The sequence below is a fragment of the Prinia subflava genome, chromosome 4, assembly GCF_021018805.1.
Source record: "Prinia subflava isolate CZ2003 ecotype Zambia chromosome 4, Cam_Psub_1.2, whole genome shotgun sequence".
NCBI lineage: Eukaryota > Metazoa > Chordata > Aves > Passeriformes > Cisticolidae > Prinia > Prinia subflava.
In genome coordinates this window covers 24,857,941-24,883,959 of record NC_086250.1, presented here as the reverse complement: position 1 = coordinate 24,883,959, position 26,019 = coordinate 24,857,941, and the positions used below count along the sequence as shown (strand labels likewise).

Genomic DNA, 26,019 nt, shown 5'->3' with positions numbered 1-26,019 from the left:
CACCTGGGGAGGGATGGAGACAACCAAGCACGGGAGAGGAGACTTAGAATTAGAAACCTGTCAACACTTGCTCAGTCCATGGCTGCTGTGAGAGGGTCAAAGACACAGAGATGGGGATTTCTTTTCTTACTTTGAAATTTGATAATTTGTAGAAGGAGATCTTTAAAATTCTTTACCCGCAGAGAACCTCTTTCGCAGTATTCAATCACCCCAAAGATCACAGTGTCTATCTTCACAGTGCCATAGAACTTGGTCAGGTTGTAATAATCAATCTGTAGGAGCTAGAGCAGAGACATTTAATCTGTTTTAAAAGCAATCATTTTTAGTACAGAAACATAGGGCATGGATATTTGTGTGACATGGCTTTTTATCTCAGGCCCTGGTAAGATGTATGACTTTCCCTTAAACCAGAGTGTACTAAGGCACTGAGTGAAATACTTGAAGACATTTGTCATTCCAGAGCCTTCTGGATTAGCGAGATAAGAGTGGTTGCTGTTTGACACTGCAAGTTAATTCCAGAGCCCACTATAGTATCTATTACTGCCCCTCTATCAAACCTCCCAGCTGACCAGAATAGCCATTATGAATGACAGAATGTTGTGAATCAATCAGTAAATGAGCAAGTAATAAAAATTTAATCATGCTGCACAATGTTATGGAGTTCGTCCATTTAAATAGACAACTGTAGTTTACTTTGAGGTATTTTTAGAGTTTATTGAAATCACAATAATAGCAGTGTTGTGTAAAAGGAAAACCATTTAAAAAAAGATGAATCAGTGCAGCCAAATTAATCTCCCTTGTTGAAAGAGTCTGTATGCAGAAGTCAGCAGAAAGTAACTTATATTTAAAGAGCTGCAACTGGCATTCAATAATAAGATCTAACGACAACATTCTGCTACTGACGAATTAGTATGATATGAGCCAAAAGAGTGCACTGCCTTTTAGCATCAGCTATAAAAATTTAGTAAGGCCATATGACAGTGCATGAATTACTTCATTCATCCTCAATGAATCATCCTCAGCTTGACTGGCACACAATTCAGAGTCTAAAGTGGTGATGAGATCACATAACAAAGATAAAGTTTATCAAGCAATATCCTTTGAGGAACTCATTACTTGTCCACCTCAAAAACACACACAAGCATATGGCTGCTGGAGTTGACAGTGGAAAGCAATTACTTCTCTCACAGACTCCATCCCACCCTGCTGTAGCATCGTGCTACTGCATGTTCCTAAGAGCAACCTGCGCCTCGGGGGCCCAGTGCACTCTGCTAATAAGGAGCTGATGATAAAGGCGAGGAGACTGGGTCCTGTTTGGAAATCCAAGCACGGTTTATTGACGGCGCGTGCATCGTGGGTACAGCCTCGAAAGTAGACCAGGGATGAGAGCCAAAATGGGGCCAAGGATCCAGGGTTATATAGCAGATAAAAGGGGTGTTTCTGAGAGTCAAGGTCCAATAGGGATAGGGAAACATGGTGCAGAGGGGTGGCTAGGAACCAGGGGGATTAATGGGGTTACAGCGGTGTGGTACTGCGGCAAAATTAACCCAATGGGGTTCAAGGGAAAGAAGAACATTCTGGCATAGGTGCATATATAGTAACAGGGTGTCATAAATTTAACAAACCAACAGAATAATGAAGCCTAAGAAATATTAACATGTGGCTGCAAAGCTCCATGGGAGGAAAGTTCTTCTCACCCTAATCTAAAAGGGTATCTCCCACACCCTGCTGTGTCCAGTTCCTGTGTGCAACAGTTACCTTGTTCAGTTCTATTTTTTGCTTCTCTGAGAAATTACCATCACTGTTTTTGAGATCCTTTAGGATCACCACCTGAAGGAAAAATACCAGTGAGGAAAAAAAAATCATAGGTTTAGTACAACAGCAATTCATCTTTCTTTTCCAAGAAATGTCCATACAAAGAAATACTCCAGAAACACCTGCCTCCTGCCTCACTGTTGGAGTTTCAGTGAATCAGCTAATAAGCTGGAGCTATATTGTCTTCAAAGGATTTAGATCTATCAGTTGTGCAGATTTTAACAAGAATATAACTCTGTCAGGCAGACAACTCTACTGAATGCACAAGAATTGCCATGTAAATGCCTGTCCCCCATTAACCTATTCACCTCTTCAGTACCAAAATGTATCAGATTTCTGGTCCCTGTGTTTGTGCTTCTGTGCTCCTGGGCTAGGGGTTCATGGAGTTTAATATTTAGCCTTCTGTCAGTAAACAAAATACAAAGCAGCTGATAGGGAACAAATGGCTTACTCCTTCCATAAGAACAAACCATTTTGCAAGGTTGCGGAGTCGGAATGATCTCCTCCTAAAAAGTGCCCTCATAAAGGTGAAGAAGGGAGCATGGACACTGCAGTCACGTTACCTTCTTGTCATACTTGCCCTGTCGCAGTCTCTGGGTGGTGTCACGTCTCTTATCTTCATCAATCTGAGAACAAAGAAGAATAATTAACTTTGAATTATCACCTACTCCCCACTCGACAGGTCCAGAGAGATTAGTAATGTCTGTGTGTGCCACGTAAAGAAGCTTAAGCCTCTCTCTCTAGGGAGGGTCACTACATGCCGCAAAAGGTATGGGACATCCATGCCACTCCCAGGCCCTTCACCTGCTGTTTTCATGCTCTTGGGCATTACAGAGGCACAAAAAGCACTGGGAAATCATTTGTAACAGAGACTGGAAGTCAATACCCAGCCCATTCACCCATCACAAAATGAGTTTTACTGATCTGAACAGGTATATTCTATTAGAGAGCAATAGATTGGGAATAATCTTTATTTCTTCAATACAGCAAGTGTGGGTTAAAAAACAAATTTAAAAAATAAAAATTAACAAATAAAAAAAATATATAAGATATATATAAAAAAAATTTAATTAACAATTAAAAATAAAAAATTAACAAATTTAAAAAACAAAAATTAAAAAATTAAGTCTTACCAGAGCCATGGGATGCTATAGTCAGATCATGTCAAAACCCCAGCACTGATTGTCTTTAGGAGACAGATTCTAAGACCTAGCTTTCAGCAGTGTGCTTCTCATACCTTCAGACTAACGTGACTTGTCTCACTGGTCTCCAGAGGCAAGATTTCTTCAGGTGGTATATGGGACCACTTCTTCCACCGGCGCTCATTATCTCTCCTGTACTTTCTGAAGAACAAGAGAAGTCTTTTAGAATATCCTCCCAGTGAACTGAAACCCTCAACAGTAGATTAGGACAGGGAAGCATCTAGTATCAGGATGACATAAGGATGGTGTTACGGGTTGATGAGACTTGAGCACAAGCCCTGTGGCTCTCCTCCAGATTTTCAGTTTGAGGATATTCTTTAATTCTCCTAGCTTTGGGAAAGCCTAAATCCTCGTTCATTCTGTAGCAGAACAGAACAGATTTAGCAGAACAACTGTAGGCAATTACCAGAGTCTCAAGGGGTGTTCAGAAGAATTTAAAACATAAAGAGCCATCTGGATTTTATGTAGTTTTCTCCTCCATGTTATTAAATGTACTTGGAAAAAAGGTCCCACAAACAAATGCAAGCCAAAGGAAGTCCTGCAATCAACAGTGGATATTAAGACTGCTGTGAATACAATGCCAGGAGAGGACGTGTTGAGTGATGAGGTGCCTTTTTGTGGGTGTCCCTTGTATTCTGCACATTTTGTAAAAATGAGGGAAGAGTCCTTGAAAATGCATCTAATTATCTCCTTACTTATGCAAGTCCTTTCTCTACTAAAAAACCACACAGGCTTGACTGAAGAGTTTGCAGGAGAATCCTAACACACTGATGACTGCTGGCAAATGCTCCAAATGGCAGAACCCATGCTATTGAGTAATAACACAAATATTCCCCTGTTCAGTACATTTTAGAAACATATTTGCATAAGAAAAGGAAGACCAACAATTGCAGGAAGAACTGTTTTTCTCTGTTCTACGTCAAAAGGTGTGTCTGCGTGTCATTAGGATTCACTACAGTTCAAACTGGTTATCAGCCGGTGATTAAGAACATATCAAACTGAATTAAAATCTACTAGGTCTAATATTTAGTTACATGTTTTTCAGGACGTGGACTATTTACTTTGCAGTCAGAATTTCTATGGGTAGCTATGGAATAGTTCATGTGTGCTAGAAACTTAAGAGATTAAAAATGAATAATGAGGTGCCTTTTTTTTTTTTTTTTTTTTTTTTTTGGTAAGAATTTCTTTTTTTCTTTGCTTGTTAGGGGATAGTCTCTGGTAGCAATAATGTTTGAGAGGTTTGCTATTATTTTGACACTAAAAGTGCAAGTTATATTCTAAAAATTCTCAGAAATGTCTTCTATATTTGATGCTTGGGAATATCATGATATGTATACAGTAATAATCTAGTCATCTAAACAGAATCTTTAGATTTTATGCATCTGCAAATATGGAAAAGTATAGAATCTTTTACAAGTCCAGACTTCTGTTCATTAATTTTCATAGGCATTGCAAACTTCACTGTCTGTTTATATGTCAGTGCTTAGATGTGACAAGATGATTAGCTCCTACGTATCTTAAATACAATGTGTAAGAGTTGTGTATCTTTATCTTTGATTTTTCCTTTGTTTTAGTTAGCAAGGCAGATTGGTCTACTCAAAATAAGAGAGCCTGAGTAGCATCTGTTTGTAATAAACTTTTCTTAAGATATGATTTTCTTGCTTTTTCTGAAGCTCTCTCATACATAACAAAGATATAGACTGAAAAACGATTAACAGGTAAGGTCAATTTTATTAAGATTAAAGAAAATCCTATACTTTGGAACTGTGGTGGGATTTCTTCCATCAAAAGGAGGCATCAATGATTTCTATTTCTGCTTTTCCCATAATTACAAATCTGGACTTGAAATGCTGCATGAAATTCCAAGCTGTTAAAAAAATGTTTATGTAGGGTGTTGGACTGAGTTGAAGGAATGGATCCATGCAATGAAAACACCCAAAACCTCATGGTGTTTTGACTCCTACAGCATCTCAAGAGAAATACCACCTTCTAGATTGAACTTTTATGTCACCCATACATTAAAGAAATATAAGTGAATCCCAAGAAAGCCAAAGATGGGTAGTAAAAGTGGAAGAATTCTGAAGATTGGTCTGAGACTTATATTTCTCTGTGTGTATAGGAATCAGAGCTTTTTAGCAGATCCAAGGACACTGAGCCTTGCTGCATCTTCTCCCTTGATTATTAACCTGTTATAACAGCACCATGGATGCAAGCACTATTTGGCATATAACAAAGAGTTCACACTAGGGCAAACCAAATAGGTATGTAAGGTAAGCTAATGAATGGTTCTTCAGGGGGAGATCAAAGGCATTGTCCTAGTGGGAAAACTGTTCAAGGACAAACAAACAGAAAGCCAAAAGAGTTGGTACCTTAAAATCAGCAAAGAGATGAACAGAACCAGAATCACAATTCCTGTAAGTGTAAAGACAGCAATAGTCAAGACGTGTGGGCCTGCAGAAAAGAAAAAATTAAACAACTTCATGGAGGATGCTTAAAATAATATTATATTTAAGAAATTATCCTCACACACACGTGCAAATCACAGCAGCTGACCAAGGATACTTTTTGGTCACATCCAAATTGAGAGGCTTTGGTAAAGTCCAGCACCACCTTGGGATGACACCTGCCTCTTTCAATGTGGGAGGAAGCATGACCCAGAGCAGTGCAGTCTTACATCTGTATCTGAGGCATGGGCAATCTTTAGGGACACCCAGGCAATGGTGCTACAGCATGGACTGTACTCTTCAGTAGGAAATTAATACACTATAGACAGAAATTAATCTGGTGCCAGCACAAAGCCAGTAAAGTGTTCTTGGAAGCTGCCAGGAGCCAAACAGTTTGAAAATCAGTTCAGGCATCTGAGAACTTAGACCCAAAAACCACAGAGCACACAAGGGTTCTAATCCTGAGCAGGCAGACAGGATCAACAAGGCTGGGAACTGACAAAAGTTTTAATGTTGATTGTCTTACTGTAGGAAAGCAAACTGAAGCCTCTCTTGGGTCTGTTCTTGGGCTGTTCTTGGAGGGGTACTGGAAGAAAAGCTGGCAGCCACCAACTTCCTTTGAAGAATAACAGGCCATTATCACAGAGTTTCAGGTGGTGGTCACATGTCTAGAATGTACCTACTTTACTGAGCAAGTGTCTCAGGCAAAAAAGGCAGAGGAGAATCCAGTTTTGCAGATTGCCATGTTGATTAAGGACAGTAAAAGAGCTGAATTACTCAGCCTTACTAAAACTAATATACTTTTGTCTGTGTCCAGAAACGGAAATAAAGGCACACAAAAAAAGAAAATTAGTAAATAAATAAAAATCAAATTTACATACACTAGCTACCTTCAGAATCAAGTAACAACTGAGGAGGGATTTTCAACATAATACCAATTTTTGTGCCTGCATTTGACATAAGATTCAGTTTATGAACTCCTCTGAATTTTGGACCCAGATTTCTGCTTTGATTTTTCTTGTTCTGGGTATCACATTTCTCCACCTTCTTTCAGTATGTTCATCAGTCTAAGGGCCTCACAGTAATTTAGTATTAGTCTGATGCTCTCTGATGAAAACCATCATTACTATTGATTTCCTCCACAAGTTAAGTCATCACTATAAAATGAGAGATAAATGAGAACGGGCAAAGACATTATGCATGAAAATTGTCTAAAACTTCAGGTTTCCGAATTGTGGCATGCTGCTTCAATAAACAGATTATAGTTTCCCATGGGAGTGCTAGGAGATTGTAATTTCCCTTTCCTGAGGTTCTGCTACCATCTTCTGGCTCTTAGTCTTACAACAGGCAGAGGGAGAGCGCATCACATACTAACTGGTCCTCTGGAACCAGAAACGTTTGTGTATTGAAGAATGATCTTATCCATGTTTAGAATGAGCGTTAAAACTTTCTGAATAAAGGGGAAATATGGATGAACCCCCGTTTTTTTCACTGAATACTAGGAGGAAGGTAGGCAGCAGAACTGGGTCACCTGTTTTCAGTTAGAGTTTAAGAAGGAGCAGGGCTCTGATTGTCTGCACTGTTCATCTACCTGGAGGACAAAAGACATTCCAGGTTGGAAAGTTTTGAGTGGCTTTAGCAAGGCACAGTGATTACTTAAACTTTGACCATTCTCCTTTTTGGGGGGATATATTTAATAGAATCACATTGAGGGAAGGCTTCTTTTTTAAAAATGGGAAAACAAAAAAATCAAGTGCCTTTGAGAAGCAGTTTTACTTTAGTTTACTATGGCTTGGCCACAGTGTCAGGCTTCAGATAAGCACTAGATATTAAGCTACTGACATTTGTAGACATTGGCTTTCTGCAATTCCTTATCCCTCCCCTTGTGCAGCAGCTTCAAACAAAGACATACCAAAGGGAATAATTGAAAGATGTTTCAGATCCACTGACAACACAGCATGTTCTGGGGCCCAAGGGATGGATGAGAATGGGACTGGATCAAGAAGGCAGGAGCCAGAAAGCACAGAGCTCATGGAGCTGGTAAAGAGAGACCCCGTGGCTGATGTGTGGAGTGTTGCTGCTTCTGCACAGATAGCACTCATGGCCATACCAAGGGAGACCAGAGATTTGACCAGAGATGAAAAATAAAAGCTCCATTGAAATCTCTCTGCTCTTCCCAGAACTAACTCAAGTCTTACCAAAGCCACTGCCTCCCTCCTCCTGGTAACTGCCATGGTCCCTGGAAATTAACTTGCCTCTCTTATGAAGGATAAAGCCTAATTTGAGGGCATCTGATTTACTTTACTGAGGAACAAAAATGTTTAAATACATTTTACCACCTTCCTATGAATGGACTCTTAGCAGAAGGTGTTTATCTCTCCAGTTATGCTTTGCCTATTCCCTAATGGAGGCAAGCAGTACAGCAAATTAATGGGAAGAATTTAGCAGAGACTTTTGACAGTGACGTCTCTGGATTCTCACTGATGGAAAGACTCAGGTGAACACTAACCCACTGTACACTAACCCTTGCAATAACTGCCACTGCAATAATTTTTATTCTGCATATCATATCCTGAAGCATATGCCCTTCCATTGCCAATCACCATGTAGCAGCATTCATAAAGCAGGAAACAATCTCAGATTGATCAGACTAGCAAGGCTGTACTCTGCTGAATAACAAGGAACTTCATCCATTGTATCCAGGAGTCACCAAAAATTCAAAAGGAAAGGAGGTGGTGATTTCTGAGATTTTAAATTTGTTAGTTTGGGTGTAAATAGAGCCTTAACCTAGTTTCCCATGGTATTTCTTCAGAGAGTCAGGTCTTCTCAGAGACTTCTCCAGAGAAGCTCCCTGAATTTGCAGTGCTGTGTCCTCTCCCCAGCTCCCGACAACAAGGATAAAGAGTCAAGCAGAAGCCACCAGGCTCCATCAGATACAGAAATGCAGTGTCAGATAACTCTTCATAAACTTAATGCTGCTGCCTTTCCTGAACAGTATTTCAAGCAGTTCACACCACTACCATTTTCTAGTGAAGACTATTTCTTCAGGGGTGATTTCTTCTGAAATATCCCATGGTATTCCCCATAATCACTGGTACAGTATAGAGTTTTCGAGAGACTTAGTACCAGCACCTAAACAGAAATAAAGGTTTTGAACTGGACTAGAGGCAGAGAACATGAGGGGATGAGGCAGGAGAAGGAAAGATGCTGCTCTGCACCCAGCTCCTGGCATGACAGGCTGGGGGCAGTGTGAAGGTAGTATGCTGGATCACACAGCAGGTGGATCTCAGGACTGTGTGACTTGTTTTCAAAGAGGTAGATAGTAGGTTTAATGGGTGTCTCACCAGTGCCTGGAGTATCACTGGGCAGCTTGTGGTTCTTCCAGATAAAATCCGGACTGTTAGTCGCCTCGCATGTCTCATTGCTTTGAGTGTTGAAATACAGAAGAGGTTTGAACTACAGATGGGAAGAGGGAAGAAATGCAATCAGCAACTGTGTTCACCCTCTTTTGTCCCATGCTTCAGACTACCCTTAATAAATGTATTGCCCAAACTCAAATTAATTTTCCTGCTTCAGTGATGCATTTCTCAGTGTACCCATATGTTTGGCTGCCATATTCTTTCCCATTCCTCCCCTCTCTCTGAAAATAAATTTACCAATCCCACAAAATACCAGCTGCACTTCATGTACTGTATTACCAGATTACATCAATCCTGTCAGTCTCCAGCACACCTCATATGACCCCCTTCTGGCATGCACAGCATGCCTTGGCACTCCACCACTCCTGCTGCAGTTATTTTCATCATTCTTATGAAATAGTGAAGAGCATTTTGTTTCTCCTTTCATATATAAGGCTGAACAGTTGCACCCTGGACATACATACATAATTTGCAGTGTGTGATGTGTATAGCACAGTCAGATTCGTATCAATGTCTCCAAATTCATCTAGAGTCACAGGACCCACTACACCTGCAGACACAAGGAATTAGTCAGAGGGCTTGCATTTTCAGAAACACAAATATGGGGCAGGAAGGATGGGATTTCTGATACTTAGGATACTTCTCTTCTTCATGTATGTGTTAGATACATATCAGCTCAGTGTGATGCTACTTCTCTTTTAACACCACACTAAACTTTCTCTACAAAATCCAATAAAATGTGTTGAACTGTCAGCATTGAAGATGAAAGTCTCCTTCCAGCTATAGGAAAATATACTTGTCAGATTTCTTCAGCATAACCAAGAATGTCAGGGTCACTTCCCTTGAAGAGATCATTTTGGATGTGAGAAGAGAAATAGTCTGTTTACACCTGCTGTTTGAATCTATCAGCAGTAAAGGAAATACAAGGATACTTTCATTTCCTTTACTCTTTTGAAAGCTCTAGTAATAATGTTTTAACCATGTTCTTTTTGCCTTTAGCCTCCTATCTCTGTATGTCAGCAAATGTGCACATTGAGAAATTGCCTGTGTACCACATTATAAGGATTTTAACATGGAACTTCCCAAATCCCTCATTACAGCTTGACTTTGCTCCCATGAAGTCAGTTGCCTCAACATGAGCACAAGCTTAGCCAATATCCACCACTCCTGAAAGTCTCACCTTCATTTTTCCCTTTTTTTTTAATAGGAGGATTTTTTGATCAGCTTCAGATTGTCCTTTTGCTGCTGCTGCTGACTTGGTTTATTTCTCCTAAGTTCAGTATCAGCATTATTTTAGTTCAGCAATTACCTTCTCCCTTTTCACCTCAAAAACTGTTGCTAACTTTTTCATGGTCCACCTTCTTAATATCAAAATAATTATTGTATGAAATCCCTACTGTACCAGACTCCATTACAAGAAAGAATGAAGGTGATTCAACATCTATCACTTCTAGGATTTTTTTTTAACTAAACCTATAAATTATGACAAGCATTACAGTGCTGTATTTTGGATGAGTAAAAATGTTTGTGGAACTTGACTTTCAATCATAAACTGAAGAGATGAGTTTACTGATATTCAGAAAGAGATGCTGTCTCCAGGAGGGATTAGTAAACTGTATTTTGCTAGGTTTTAGATACCATAATTAAAGCAAAGATAAGCCTGCAACCTTTCCTATCTCAGGAAAATCTGGTAAATTTCTACACACATATTTGCTGAACATATACACAAAACTTTCAGTCATCATTTTGGTACAGATCTCTGATGTGAAGCAACAACTGGGTAAATACTCCCAGAGAGATAATGTTTTCACTTCTTTGTGTAAGTTTTGCCTCTGTCTTTTCCTAATGATTGAATTCTGTGATTTGAAGCCCATGGCCTACAAAATAAAAGCCCACCAGTGGTAGACAACCTGTGAGAGGAACAAGAAAGTTGACTAAGTAGAGCCAACCCACTGTCGGCCTGCCTACACCCACACTGCAGGTACCCAGGCTATGTGGCTTTGTAAACTGAAAAAGGTTGAAACTACTTCATTAAAGCTCAGCCAAGTGACTTCAGAGTCATTTTGAACATCAAATACTGAAGATAACATCCTTGTAGAAATTATATATAAAGAAAAAAATCTGGGAATAAAACTCATTGAAAGGCTTAGACTTGTTCAGTGTAGAAGTGACTTATCCTCACAGTGTTTAAAATCAAATCTCTTTCCCCTCATCAATTTAGTGAACCCTACTCAGTACGGTCCTTTTTTTTACCTTCAAAAGTAGTATTTCGGAACTCATTGATTAAGCTGAGAGGTGACACTGGGCTCTGGGAGACGACAAATTTCTTGAGACTATGTCCAAACAGCAACACTGCATTAAAATAGCCAGCAAGAAAGTCATCTTCCATCTAGAACAAAAGAAAATAAAAAACAGCTGTTTGAGAGTTCATGTTTCTGTCCTAAACCTGTAATAATTTTGGCTCCATTTGGCAGAAACACCAGCATGGAAGACCAGAATCTGCTGAACACTGAGTGAGTAGATGACCAATGCCAGATGAATGCTCTCATTTTGAAAAAGGAAGGTAAACAAAATATATTTTTGACGTATGAAGACAGGAAGGTATTGAAAACTTAAAAGAGGCCAATGTAAAGGTCTGGCATGCTGATCCTGGTGCAAAGGAGTCACGAAATCCTACACTGTGGGTTCTTGGCAGTTCTGCTTTGCTCAGTGTGTCCCAACGACCCTGGCTTTGGATTAGAGTTTCTGTGCAGATAATTCAGTGTGGTGCCAGCAAGTTTGGGCTTTCCAGTGACCACAGCTCAGGGGCATGGAGCTGTGCCAGAATTTCCAGCAGTGTGCCATAGAGCTGGCACCCATAAAGCATTGAACCCAGGCTGGGGGATCTAGAAGCACTGCAAATCCAGCCAGAAGCTTCAGGCTGCCTGCTGGAGAGCTGAAGCTCAAAGCAACAAATCCTGGGAAGAACTCTACATGAAGAACCTGATTCCTTGGCAGATGGCAGGAGTATCAGTTTCACTAAACAAATACAGCTTTTTCATAGGTTCTGCTTTTCTGGAAATTAAAAAAAATAAACTTATTTCCTACAGAAAAAAAAAAAAACGGTTCCTGGTTTGGAGCTTATCTGGAAAGACACTGGCAAGAAACTGCAATTTAGACATATCTGCACAGACAAATTAGTCAACAATTATTAGTTCTGAACTTTCCATGCTCACATCTCACTTACACTTATAGATCTTTCTTGAGTGATGCCTCAGAGTTACCTGTAAGATTATCAGTCACTCAGATGTGGAGTGGAAAAAGCATGGGCTTATAAGTGTCCCTTACACTGCATGAATATGACATACAGAACAAATTAAAAGTTTGAGTTGAACTTCAAAAAGCAGGAATATCAAAAGCAGCTTCAAAAAGCCTGCAGATTTGCGTTATTATACTACATTTTTACACCATTTCATCAGGACATTATTGCCATCCTGCAATAATAAAAGGAAATATCAGCTTAGAATCATGACAGGGGTTGATTACAGCTGCATTTTTAGTTTTCATTTCCTCATACATGAACAGGAATGAACTGAATGCAATAAGCAGATGTAAAATAGTGTTCTTACCAGGATGTTGTCCTCCATCTCTATGTAATCTCTAATCACAGTATTGTAGCTATAATTAGCTGGTGGCAGAGTCAGGACAAGTACATGGTGCATGTGATCAGCTGAGATGTTCTTCTTGAAGTACACATTACTGCAAAACAAAGCACAAGAATCCCAGGAACACTGAATAACAGGGTCAGTGCTATCCATGACAGAATCACTCACCTGTTCCCAACAGCACTGCTATTCAACAGGTTAAAACAGTAGTTCTAAAAATAAAATTTCATCATGCACACAACTCTTTATATCATTCATTCCCTGATGCCAGCTTTTGTGCCTAAATATATTAAAAGGTAATATTAAGGAGATCTGCCAATCTGACACTCAAAGGTTGTTGTGAACCACTCTTATTGTAACTGTTTGTTTTCTGTCCTGTTTATTTCCTCTTTTTTTTTCAAGCAGAGTTTACATTTATTAAAACTCAGTTTCTCCTTGGAATCCACAATACTGCAATCATAGTTTCTTCATATTACTGTGCCTGGTTTTGAGCTCTTCTGCACTTCTTTTGTTTGTTCCTCTAATTTTGATATTTCCTGCTAGAATTAAGCACAGCAGGAATTCCACTAAAAGCATTTAACAGGAGGGAATAAAACAATCACAGAAGTGCGGAGGACAGATTATTGATTCATTTGTTTAATTTAGTGAGATAGGAAAATCAGAGGAAACCGTGTCAACTTGAAAACTTTGCTAAAACAAAGCTACAGAAGATGTAGCTTTCGGGTATCGTCTTTGGCTTCATCACCCTGACAGGCCATCAGGAAGTGCTTCACAAACTAGCCACCACCAGGGTCATATGTTAAACAAGAATATAGTAATAGATGTAAGTGTCAACTGGCAGCATCTGTCATTGCTGTGTCTAGATTGATAGAAAGAAAATAATTGTATGAGCCTTCTCTCATTATTCATGTTTGACCATCCTTTTATTTTGTCAGTCAGTACCTGAGTGTACAGTACAGTCAGTATTGAATGTACTTGGAGACCAGAGGATGTGCTCCATGGCCATCTGATTGGATTCTGACACCAGAGTCCTGTCCCTGCCTTTCCCTGAACCTTCTGATTTTTACAATGTGCTTTTCACTGTAAAGAATCTCAAAATATTTTTCATCCAGGCTTGAACTGAACTAGCCAATTGGAAAGGAAACCTCATTAGACTCTACCAGACTGGATAATCCTCAAGCATCACACCTCTCTTGAGGAAGGCTCAAGACTGTATTTATCTCCTGCTTACCAGACAGCTCAGAGCTGAAGAAAATTTAAATCTATCACTTTTTTGGAGGCACTTCACTCCTGTAGAAGCGTGGGACTTTGCCTACTCTCCCTCCCACTTGAGTTTTCATCTAATACAGCTGTCTGTATTTTGTTTTTCCTAAGAATAATGTGATTTGAGATACACAGCAAAATAAGGAGTCTGTAAAAAGTTTAAGAAGGGCAGCATAAATAGCAGCCTGAGGCAGCTGGGTATATCAGAAGGATGCATATCACAGCAAAGAATCCTCTAATCACTCTCACCTATTGTAACGTAACAGTGGTATCTACAACACCACTGTTAAAGCACTCACATACACAGCTCCCATTGTGCATTTGCAAAGAAGCAGGAGTTGAGGCCAGTTGCCTCAGGAAAAGCAAACAGGGATTCCTACGGCTCGATAAAATTGTGGAATGCCGAAAGCTTCTGAAAAATAGGCACTTCTGAAAAATAGATATGGTGAACCTGAAAGCATACAGGATAAATAAGATCCTCTTAAAACCTGAACAGGATCCAATTTGGAACCAAAGGTTAAATCTTCGAAGTCATTAACCCAGAGTTTCTCAGAACTGACCTGTTATGGTCAGCTTTAGACACAAGAGCTGGGAAGTCCCACTGGCCCTAGAAGTTCATGAAATCTTTTTGCTACACCAACAGTGAAGTAAGTAACATCAAGACATGGGCACACACATTTGTCTTGTGACCATCCATCCATCCATCCATCCCACCAGCACTGTCCCAGGCAATTAACTTTCTCCCAGACTGTGACTTGCTATGGCAACCGCTACTATACCCAAAAAACACCTGGCTTAGGTATCTACACTTAGTTGTACAGATGTAACCTCTGCTGTGTCACTTAGGTTTAGGGCCAGAGATCAGTTCTCAGTTCTCATATACAGCAAAGGCTTCTGAGGATACCATTGGTAAGGCCAATTTATGTCAGATGTCTTCTATAGTTTTGTAATTAGCAATACTAAGGGGAAATTAAACAATAGAAAACTTAGGTTGTATACTAAGAAACTTCTCTGAGAAGTTACGTTTCTGTGGTTATAAAGATGTTGGAGAAATGGTTGTAAAGTGCAAGAGTTATAAACTGGGAGAACAGTTGCCTCACATAAGTAATGTAAAATTTGAATAAATGGAGTCTAGAAAAATATGCCATAAGTGCTATTTCCATAATTGTCTGGTTGGGCAGAGTGTATGAAAAAAGTTCCATATCTCAAATGAACCATATCTCATGACCATTCTGACTTTGGACTCTGTGCTTCTGTCATGGTTTCCTGCACTGAGGAGCCCACAGGACAACATTAAACTTACCTGCTCTGTCAGTGCCTTAGAAAAATACTATATGAACCAAAAGGGGTTTTGTAGAGGATGTGCCATGAATTAAACACTACACACGTTACATAAATGGCAAGATATGAGGAAAGATGGCAATAGAAAACATTTTGTGAAAGAGCATTTCTTCAACAAAAAAGTTCCACTCAGACTATTTCCATTATCTGTATCCATCAGCAAATTGCAGAAAGAAAAGAAAAGCAAAGGTGATACTTTACTTGAAGAGATCTATCAGGATGATAACAATGTCATTATCCACCTTCTCCGTCCCTAGGTCTGTGCTGACATCCTCTGGAGAGCCACACATGATGATCACTACAGAATGGGCAAAAATTGAAACAGATTGGTGAGATTTACTGACAAGAAGAAGATGGTTGCCTGCTCTCCCATGTTTGAGCAGGCAGTAGAGCAACTCTGGGCCAAGGCACATTGTCTGTGCTGGGGCCCAGGCACAGAGCTCCAGCCTCTATGGAGTAAAATCAGGATATCTGAGGGGAAGTGGTAAAAGGTGCTTCAACACTTACACCATTTTCTGTCTGATTGCACCAGAGCACTACCATTATCTCACTCAAATAAGCATTAGGAGTTGTGGTGCTATAACAGCTACTCTATATGAACATTTCTAGGTTAAATGGCCTTCAAGTAATGGTTTCATTAGCTTGCTTACTCTCACAGTCACTCGGCCTGCTGATGCCAGGTGCCTAGTCTTGGGAGAAGATGAGGTATTTATTAATTCATTTCTCTAGTTTAGATAAATAATTTCCAGAAGTGCCCCTTGATGGCAAAATGAGGTCCATAAATGTACCAGGGCTGCAAACACATGAATGATAAAGAGCTCGCAGTATCTATATTCTTGTAATATAGATGTTATGTTATGTTGTTATGTTATGTTATGTTGTTATGTTATGTTATGTTATGTTATATTATTATTCTCTTCTTAGAGAAATTGTGATCCCTGGATTTCTGAATCTCTCACAAAAAAGAACTTTGCCTACATGGGATAATTTACCCCAAAAGCTCTATGGAACCAGGATATTCCCCCGTATTTTATGAGGATGAAGAGAGGAATCTAGGAACTTTGGGCCATTTTATCTTTACATCCAAGTAAAATGGTATATCTTTGTTTCCACCATTTCTGGTGAAAAACTAACAAGTGGGTTTGATTTCCCTGAAAAAGCAACTCACTTGCAGGGACAGTGCAGCCTCAACCCCTCCTTACCATTGCTTTTCCGGTTTGGATTTTTCACAGTTTTTTTAAGCAGCTCCGGAGTTCTTAAAATATCCTTGAACTTGAGTTTTTCAGAGAACTCTGTGATTCCAGCATCTAAAGCATTCATATACCTGGCACATGGGAGCAAAGATATTGTCACAAAATTGCTAACTCCTCACATTTTCCTAAATCAACCATAGTGCAAGATAGGCTGTTCAGAGCACACGAGAGTGTTTATAAGGTGGCATGAAACCTTTTCTGCAGCAATAAAAGTGAAAGAATCAATACACGGCAGAAATGCTTGGAAAGTCAACCAGAGGTATTTGAGCATGGTTGTACATGCTCCAAAGGATGGATTTGGAAAATGCAATAATGTAATAAGACACCAACAATTAAGGAAAAAAAAAAAAAGGGATATGAGGAAATTGCAGGAAGTGAAACTAACAGCAAGGCAGAGCCAGGAAGCTTTGCTAGTTAAGACATCAGTGGTAATATAAGAAGGCACATGTGAAGGTTCAAAGGACCAAACAGGAACTAGAGAAAGAATTGAGATAGAAACTACACATGTGCCCTGATGTAGCAAGAGCAGGACGTGTTATGGAATGAAGGTTGAGCGATCCCAAACTGGGCCTCATATTTGGGCCTGCAAGGCCTCAGATTTGGGCCCATGTAGTAGTAGATAAACCTGTGGCGCAGTTAGAAATTAAGTTAAGGTGTGTGCATGCTTTAGCTAGGATAGTTAGAATAGAAACACGGTGGCTGCCTTAAGCTAAGATTGTTTGCATTCTTTCTCATGCTGAATGCCAATAGAAATGCACCTGCAACTGTAAACTGACACTGTATAAAACCAGCCATTTCGGGAATAAAGGGGAGAACGTATGTTTTAACCACACTGCTTGTATCTGCGTTTGCTCCAATTCCAACTCCATATAGAGACCCTGGTTTCACCCTGACTGTAAGAGAAGTAAAGGAAGAAAAGCAGCAACAAAAAAAATATACAGAATCAGTTAGAGCTGGAAGCGAAAAACGAGCTCAGCAAAAAAAGCAAGCAAGTAAAGTTTGCCAAATGATTAAGGAAGAACAGTCAGCTCCTGAATTCTACTCTTGCTTCAATATGTTATTTATGAGAAGAGATATTCTATCTGAAATAAAGTTAATGCAGAGGGAAAACCAAAAGAACTCTCTCTGTTTTCAAAGTACATAACCTTTGATCTACCAGCACTGAGATGTCAGTCCTGTGAGCTACTAAATACCTTTTGCTTCCTTTTTCCCCCCCTTTTTTTTTCTTCAGGAACAGAATCATTAACCATTAATTTACAGAAGCATATGCATCGTTGAAACATAACCTCATTTTGCTATCACTGTGGGTACTCACTAATTTTTACATGTATATGGGAAAAACAATTAGCTCATGCAGTAATACTTGTGCTTGAGAGAAAAGGGATCTTTTTAAATTAGACTTCAAAAACCTTCACATTGACAGTTTCTATTAAGGCAGGATGAGATGCATTTTTACAACTAAATTAGGATGAAGAGTGGGCAGACATACAAATTTTTTTGTTGTTATTTCAACAATAAAGTGGCTTGAACAATTCTGAAGTCATAAAGAAGGTCCTGGTCAGAAGCATTTAAAAAAGTGAAATAAGAAACACTTGGAAAGGTCAGAAATAATTTCCACATAATTATTTCACTGAAAGGTATGAAACCTGCAGAATTAAAGGGATTTAGCTAACATGTGTGTAGTGCATTGGCAATTACAGCTGCAAACGTGAAGGAGTAGGGATTGGAGAGAGATAAGTGAAGTGCACTGATATTTCAAAACATCAGAGAGGTCAACATAGCAATTACATCATGTGATCAAGTTGCTATCTATAGATAGCAACTAAGAAAGAAAGAAGGAAACAATAAAAGTCCATAAATACCTATAAAAGAGTTAAATGGAAACCAGGTTTTCGGTCTCTTAATTCAGAAAAAAAAAAAACCCTTTTAATTCTGTATCCAAAATATTCCATAAGTATACACTTCTATCAATCTGAAGCAAACATAGTCATAAATTTTGCTTAGAATTCTGCAAGTCCCTCAGGTTATTAATTAGAAATATATATAATAGTTATTTCCATTAACTCTTTGCTACTTTTCAGCTATGTTTATAAAGTTAGTAGGAGAAATTAGATTTTTTTAAATTAATCCACTTTTTATATCCCAAAATTGGGAAAAAATCAAAGGAGAATAGAAACACTCACATGAGCTGAAAATTAAATAAGACTCAATAATAGAAAATTAATTATAAATACTGGTATATTAAAGAGTCTATTTTTCTAAAAGCAGCCAAGGCAAGGAGAAAACCCAGCATTTCTGAGAATCAAGCACTGCCTGATGTTTCAGGTCACAAAATGAGTGCTGTCTACTTTGCTCCAAACATGTGAGAGTATAGCTTAAACTCTGCAATCACTGGGGTGATTTTGTTTGAAGAAAGATACAGTCTGAATTTTGGAAACAGTGCCCATAGATTGAAGCCATTAATGCAGAGAAACATTTTAAGAGCTTACTAAGACCCCTGATCTAAAAAGGCATCCATGAGGAGCCTGTGGAGGAGCCTCTCATGTCACATTATTTATATTAAGGATGCTGTAAACAAGTATTTTCATCACAGACAATATGTGGGCTATGTTGTCCAAACGAAAAGCAAAGATTTGCAAAGATTTAAAATAAACTGAAAGAAACATTCAGGTAAGTGCTACAGCTAAAATCTACAATTCATTTTTTCTTTCATTTCTTGGTAGTAGTAAGGCACCTCCCAAAGTGTAGAACTGAAAGAGCACTTTGAAGAAACCATGTCTAAAGGTAGAGACAGAATTTATCAACAGTTGGTCGGAGGTGGATCCAGATCTTACCAGAGGCATGCCTCTGAGGTTTCAGTTCTCTTGTAAATGTAGACAGATTCCCAGGTCGTGGTTTTGAATGGCAGCTCAGAATGTCTCCAAAAATGATAGAAGAATTGGTTCAGTTTCCTGGCTGGGGTCAGAAGGCGGGTTAGGTTTACTTTGTAGTCACAGGACAGTCCAAAACTCCCTACAGAGATCAGAGGCAGGCTCAGTATTGTTTCAAGTCTGAAGGAAGAGATAAGAGGACAAGTCTGAACAGATTGCTGTTGCACCAAGGCAGCCCCCTGATTTCCATCCTCAACTCCCTCTCCTCTTGTACCCTGAGTTAGTTTAACACAATTTGAACCTGAATCAGAAGGCTCCTCAAGAATACACGCAGATTTCAATTCTGTATTGGTACCAAAAAGACCTGTAGAACTGCTCTAGGCAGCTTCTGGCACTGTCCTGAGTTACCCCTGCCCTTTTGGGTACCATACACCATTTCAGCCCCAAGGGTTGTGACAGGAGTCCAAAGGCTCAAGACAGCTTTCTGCTCCCTGGATGCCATTACCATGGGCTGGATTTAATCTCCTTACTGAGTGCTGCAGGTGACAGCTTTTTGCTATCAAAAAAGCTTTACTCTTACAATTCAAAGGAAAAATCTTTTTGTTTCACAAAGGTGTATTTTAGGAGCTGTACAGCAGCAGTCAGGGATAAAAAATTACGGCAGCCCTGTACTGACAAGGAATTTGTAAAACAAAGATCATTTTATACACAGACAGTAAGCTTTTAAGGACAAAAGTATGGATGCTGCTATGTTATTAGACTAAACTCAAAATATTTTTGTTCTTGTATGGTGTTTTTTTATAACAGGGAATTTTCCCTGTAAAAACCATGGCCATAAGAGTTGTTGGCATTATTGTGACAAAATTTTATTTTCCAGGTAAAGTTCACTTACCCAGTTACAGGGTTTTTCTTTTTGCAACAGCAACAGACATAGATTATGTAATAAATAATCACTGAGAGAGAATTTCACTAATTAAACAGGCTTTTTTTTTCTCTGGCAGACTTAGAATAGAAGAGAATGGATAATTTCAGTTAAAAGAAACCTACAAAAATCATACAGTCCTGACTACTTCAGGACTGACTAAAAGCTAAAGCATGGTATTCATAGAAACATGGAATGGTTTGGTTGGAAGAGTCCTTAAAGATTATCTAGTTCCAAACCTAAATCTGCCCCTACCCCCCACCTTCTAGTGGAAGGTGGTCCTGGACAGGAACACCTTCCACTAGACCACTTACTAACTGCATTGTCCAAATGTCTTTTAAACATTATAAGCTTAAGGTATGATCCATCTCTTGAGGAAGCCTGTTCCAGTGTTCAGCCATGCTCTCGCTAAAAACATGCTTCCTCATGTCCAACCTATATACACAGCTTTGATTCATTCCCACTTGTCCTGTAGCTGAATCCCAGGAAGAAGAGTCAGCACCTCCCTGTACGCTTGCCCATCTCAGGAAGCTGTAGAAAGCAACAAGATCTCCCCTCAGCCTTCTTTTCTCCAAACCAGACAAACCCAGTGCCCTCAGCTCCTCACAGGACATGCCTTCCAGCCCTTTCACCAGTTCTGTAAGCATTCAAGGACCTCCACATCTTTCTGAAATTGTGGGGCCCAGAACTATACACAGTGCTCAAGGTGAGGCCACATCACTGCTAAGTACACCTGGATAATCACCTCTCCTGACCAGCTGGTGTGTCTGATACAACCCAGGGGAGGGTTTGCCCTCTGCATTCCTGGGCATGCTGCTGACTCATGTGGCGACTGCTGCCGACCAGCACCCTCAGATCCCTTTTTGCAGGGCTGCTTTCCAGCTGCTCCTCGATCAATAATTCAACTTACTGTCAGGAATTAGGAATTGCCCTACTAAAGCTGGAATTTTATGCACGGCCTTTGGAAGGGGAATTTCTTCCACATACCAAACAGAGTGGCTATGCATAAAAGTTTTCCTGCCCTGACTGTAGACCTCGAGGTGTCTGATGTACTCTGAACACTAATGTCCCTGTAGGCTTGTTGTTCACACAACTTTGTTCAGCAGCTGACATCTTTAACATCACAATGTAAGAAGGAAGAATTGGTACTTACGAGACCATTTGGTAGGTGGCATAAGTGCAAGCAGGTCCTATGACAGCACAGCCAAGTGTGCCAGAATCCTGCAAGGGATCAAAAAAGGTCATTTGGGATAAAGCAGAGGACTAACAGAGAGAGGAGGACAGCAGAATGAAGAAAATTGTAGGACATGAGGAGTCACAGAATTTATCTAGCAAAACAAGAGAAACGTAGGAGTGGAGCTACAGAAAGTTTAAAAGAACACACATAAAGGAGAGGAGGAAAAAAATCACAGAGAGCAAAAAAAGAGTACAACAATTGTTAAGACAAACAATTAGTAAGTAAGGACTAAAATATTGTTATAGTTGCACATTTGAAATTACACACCCCAGAAGAGTTTGCATTTGCAGAATACAGAGTGGTTGGTATTACAAGGTCCTGTGTATCAGGAAAGTTATTAGTTAAGTGCATATGAAACTAGTATTTAAAAAAAAACCCTTCCATGACCATCAAATGAAGCCTGACCTGTATCTTTGTGTGTCATGAGGGACAATTTCTTCACAAAGACTACAGCATGGTCATAGATTAGTAGACTTGAAAATTCTCATTGGATTGACCAAGTTTCACTCAGAGGTGTGAAAATATTCAGAAACATGGCTTCTTGTAATGCACCAATTTTAAATGAACCTTTTCCTCATATTAATGTATTCACATAGTTTCTCTCACGTGACTTCTGTGATTTCTAGTGAGAAGCAAGTACTTCATCTTTGCCCTTTGGGCATAGTTCCATAACCATTTCATTTGTAACAGTGCCAGCCTAAGGATTTCTTTGCCCCCATGTCCCCATCCTAAACACAGCTCTCTCTTTTGTGCATTGTGTAAACTGATGGTGAACCAGATTAGGATCTGTATCCGTTGGAAATGGACCTTTTTGCTCTGCTCAGGCTGTTTTGAATGTTTGAGTTGTTGGTTTGGTTCTTCTAGTTAACTGTTATTTGGGATTTTTTTTAATGGATTGCTTTGGCTGTCTGACACAAACAAAGGGTTGTGCAGATATAAAAAGGAGGACAACTTAAGCATAGGAAAAGGAGCCAGAAGCTGAAGGCAGTCTCTGGGAAGCATTCATAGAATCTCTCTCCAGTATTTGCCTACTTCTTTTCATAAAACATACAAGAACATCTCTTTGAAAACTTCACTTCCCTATCAAGTTTCTTTGGAATTGAATAGCAGGATCAAAGGTTAAGAAGGAAAGACACAGACACACATGCACACCCACGCAGAAGGAAAGAAGTCTACTACTCACATAAATGGTTTTGATGAGCTCCACACCTTCACAGGTGCTAGTACGGCAGCCCTGTGAGACATAGAGTGATGAAGTAAAGGGGTGGAAGATGGCATCCACTGTAACATTTTCTCCTGTGACACAAATGTAAAAGCAAACAGCATCATGAATTGCAGGTAACCACTAATACACTATTAGCCCTCTCCTTCTGACACAGGTCTGAGCAGTCTTACACTACGAGGTCTCCCTGCATCTGCAAAGTCTACCTACAGCCTAATCCCCACTCCTGTGGATGTGACTGTGAAGTCCACTCCAGTGTGGACTGCTGACTTCTGTTACATCTTAGTACTTTCAGTAAAAAGTACGTCTAGTGTTGGCCATTACTAGACAAATTTTTAAGGCTCTGTAAGAAGAAATAAAGAGACCACTTTCCAATAAAATGGGGCAAAGTCTCTTAAACTAGAAGGCAGATAGGGAACAGATACTATTTCTTTTATTATTTCCTTGGAATCTCTTTTTCCCATGATATTCTAGAGAGTGACAGTAGATTGGTGATGTTGAAAGGAGAGGTAAGCTATCAAAATAAATAAAAGCAATATGACTCTAAATGAAGGAAAATATGGACTGCAGATACTTCACACTTCAGATCATGATGTGATCGATAGATAGGGTCAAGAGGAAAATAATTTTCAGAAAGTAGAGGCTAATCTAGTCAGGAGAGGAAGCAAGGGCAACCCAATTACTGCCCTAAGTGGATCACTGGTCTTGTCTGATCCAGTTCAATAATTTCCATCTTACCAAACCCAACTGAACATCTCCAGAGAAGCATGCAGGAAGAGTCTGCCCAAACACCATGAAAGCATATATGGTTCTGCCCATTTGTAGAGCACTTCTATTTATACAAAGAGAGGTAATTATTTCCATAAGATCTACATAAGATGGGCAAGTAAGGAGCCTGTCTGAGAAGCACCTTGCTAAAGGTCAGATGAGTATAAAACTGGCACAAAGTGTGACAAGAAATCACACTAAGAGAGGGGTAACTAACACCCATTGGCTTACCTGTCATCTGGAATTCCTTTTGTACCCTTTCCAGGGCTTGTTTCACAGCAAACTTCAAACTATCAGTACTTGATGGGAAATCCGAGTAATTCATAAGCATCACGTTGATCACATAACTGTTGTTGCTACACCGATTTGAACCCACTTGCTTCAGCAGCTGCAGTGAGGATAACAAGGGCCAAATGGCCAGCACCAATACCAGTTGCTTCATCGTTGCTCAGTTTAAACCCATTGTGTGTGCTCTCCCATTTCTTTGTCTTCTAACTCTCTTTTTTTCAGATAGTCTACACTGGTTTTGTTCCTTGGTAGAAAGAGATTTCCACTCCGTAGATTCAAAGACAGGCAGTGTGATCTCTCCCGCACTTCCCTATCCCCTTCCCTTCCTTCACCTCTGTCCGTCCCTCCAGTGTACTAGGTGGCACTTCAAGGTGAAAAACTAGAAGCAGCAAAACTCAGGAAAAGAGAGAGGCTAAAGGTTGCTGAGAATGTTTGCTCATGGAAAGGCTGAGGCTATAAACTGAAACATTACCAGAAACCTTGCCTGATAAGTGCACTAACTCTTCATCAAAGGCATAAGCTGAGAGAAGAAAGGGGAGGGGACAAATGAACCATAAAGACAACTCTTCAAAATGGAAATAACATGTAAAGTCTGTTAAAGCCTAGAGGAAAACAGATGGTTACTTCATGTTTGCATTACCCTACATCTCTTGAATACACTGCCACACCATCTCTGCTGATTGAGCTCATAAATCGAGGGTGAATTTTCTTCTATGACCAGTTACTAATTTCATTCGTTTAGCTTATAACAGTAAAGTACATTTTACGTTGGCAAAAATGTCCCACTTGCAGTCCTTCAGGCCTGTCCTAGTTTAGGACAAAATTCCACAACTCCCTCCCCCACCACCGGGTTCGGGAGGAATTTCCTCAGAGGAGAAAGTGGAAAAAACTTGTTTATTGAGAAACAACAAAAAAAAACACTCCCTAACACAAGGAAAATAGTCCGAGATGACAAGAAATGTTTTCACCAGTCCAAGAGAGGGTGAGCAGTCTCTGCTGGGGAGGGTGCCAAAGCTTCTTTCAGGTGCAGACTCCGGGGCGTGTTCCCTTGATGTTCCCGAAATCAGGGCCCAAAGCAGGTCCGATGTCTTCAGGGAAGGGAGGAAGGAAAGAGGGGGAAACACAAAAGCAGAAAAATGGCAAAAAAAAAAAGCAAGCAAAAAGCAGAAAGCAAGGGAGCAAAGCCAGCAAAGCAGCCTAAAGCTAGCAGCAAGCAAGACAAAAGCAAGCAGCCGGGGGAGGGGCTCAGCTATAGACAAAACAAACTGGGCACATGGGAACAGGAAAAAAAAAAACCCACGATTTGGGATACAAAGCATGAAAATGTCCTGTCACCCCGGGACAAGGCCAAAGCCTTTCTTTCTTCTTACTGATTCAGTACATGGCTTGTCCACTTATTCTTGCCCAGCACTGTGCAACAAAGCATCCTGGGTCTGCCCCAGACACATCTGCTCCCAGCCAGCTCTCATTGTCTATTCCCACCTCCTCAAATGACGGCCCTAGATATTCATACTTTATGTGATGAGCCTCTTGCATCAGGTAAGGATTAGCAAAGCTGAAGTTCTCTCAGACCTGCAGGACCAAAGCTAAATCTCAAATGGCATCACCAAAAAAACCCACAAAACAACTACAACAAGCAAACAAACAAACAAAAAACCCTTACGGAAAACTCTAGGCACTCTAGGCACAAAGGAGACAAATTTAAATAAAGTATAGAGTAAATATATATATATTCAGCTTTTGCTGAATGTGAGGTATTTATGCACACACACAACAGCTTCTGTTCTTCTACTGAAACCTACAATGAGGCTGTCAGATAATAAATCAAAGTTAACTTTTATTACCTTCCTGAAATAATTTTAAGACAAATAATGAAATAATGAAAATCGGAAACAAATTATGAAATCAGAAACAATGTAAGTAACAGGGCTTGTGGTATAAAACAAGACTGCAATTTCATGGTTTCTTTCAAAGCCTGTATTTAGAAGGTATTGAATACACCTCAGATATTTGCACAGGCCTTTTTATGTGATTCTATTTTAATACCAAATACTATTGCTTGAACCTTTCTAATACCCAGAGAAGACCATAACCCAGCATTTAAAAGTAGTCCATAAACATGTTGCATATTTAATCTAGCATTTGTAATTAATAATACAGTAATTCTAAATTAGCAGTCTGTCATGTAAACATGTGGACTAGTATGGCTGGTTAGAGCCATAGATTGAGAATGGAACAGATCTTTTCATGTGGAGATCATCTGCACATCACTGGCTCATTTACAGGTATTTCCAATGTCCTTGAAACTTATCCCATGTAAGTCAATAAGAG

The 26,019-nt window shown here is 39.7% G+C and overlaps 1 protein-coding gene across 1 annotated transcript in view; it reads right to left on the bottom strand.

Annotated features, from left to right (window-relative positions):
* GUCY2C (guanylate cyclase 2C) overlaps positions 1 to 23,842 on the bottom strand; it is a 52,317-nt gene extending 28,475 nt beyond the window's left edge. The window contains exons 1-15 of the mRNA XM_063396112.1: positions 23,632 to 23,842; positions 22,594 to 22,706; positions 21,327 to 21,394; positions 19,216 to 19,431; positions 16,331 to 16,452; positions 15,330 to 15,426; positions 12,489 to 12,618; positions 11,134 to 11,269; positions 9,345 to 9,430; positions 8,806 to 8,917; positions 5,387 to 5,468; positions 3,053 to 3,158; positions 2,379 to 2,441; positions 1,759 to 1,830; positions 177 to 281 (exon numbers count right to left, since the gene is read on the bottom strand). Of these exons, the coding sequence (XP_063252182.1) occupies positions 177 to 281; positions 1,759 to 1,830; positions 2,379 to 2,441; positions 3,053 to 3,158; positions 5,387 to 5,468; positions 8,806 to 8,917; positions 9,345 to 9,430; positions 11,134 to 11,269; positions 12,489 to 12,618; positions 15,330 to 15,426; positions 16,331 to 16,452; positions 19,216 to 19,431; positions 21,327 to 21,394; positions 22,594 to 22,706; positions 23,632 to 23,842 (1,719 nt within the window). The remainder of the gene's footprint in view (positions 1 to 176; positions 282 to 1,758; positions 1,831 to 2,378; positions 2,442 to 3,052; positions 3,159 to 5,386; positions 5,469 to 8,805; positions 8,918 to 9,344; positions 9,431 to 11,133; positions 11,270 to 12,488; positions 12,619 to 15,329; positions 15,427 to 16,330; positions 16,453 to 19,215; positions 19,432 to 21,326; positions 21,395 to 22,593; positions 22,707 to 23,631) is intronic.
* Between the last annotated feature and the right edge of the window lie 2,177 nt (positions 23,843 to 26,019).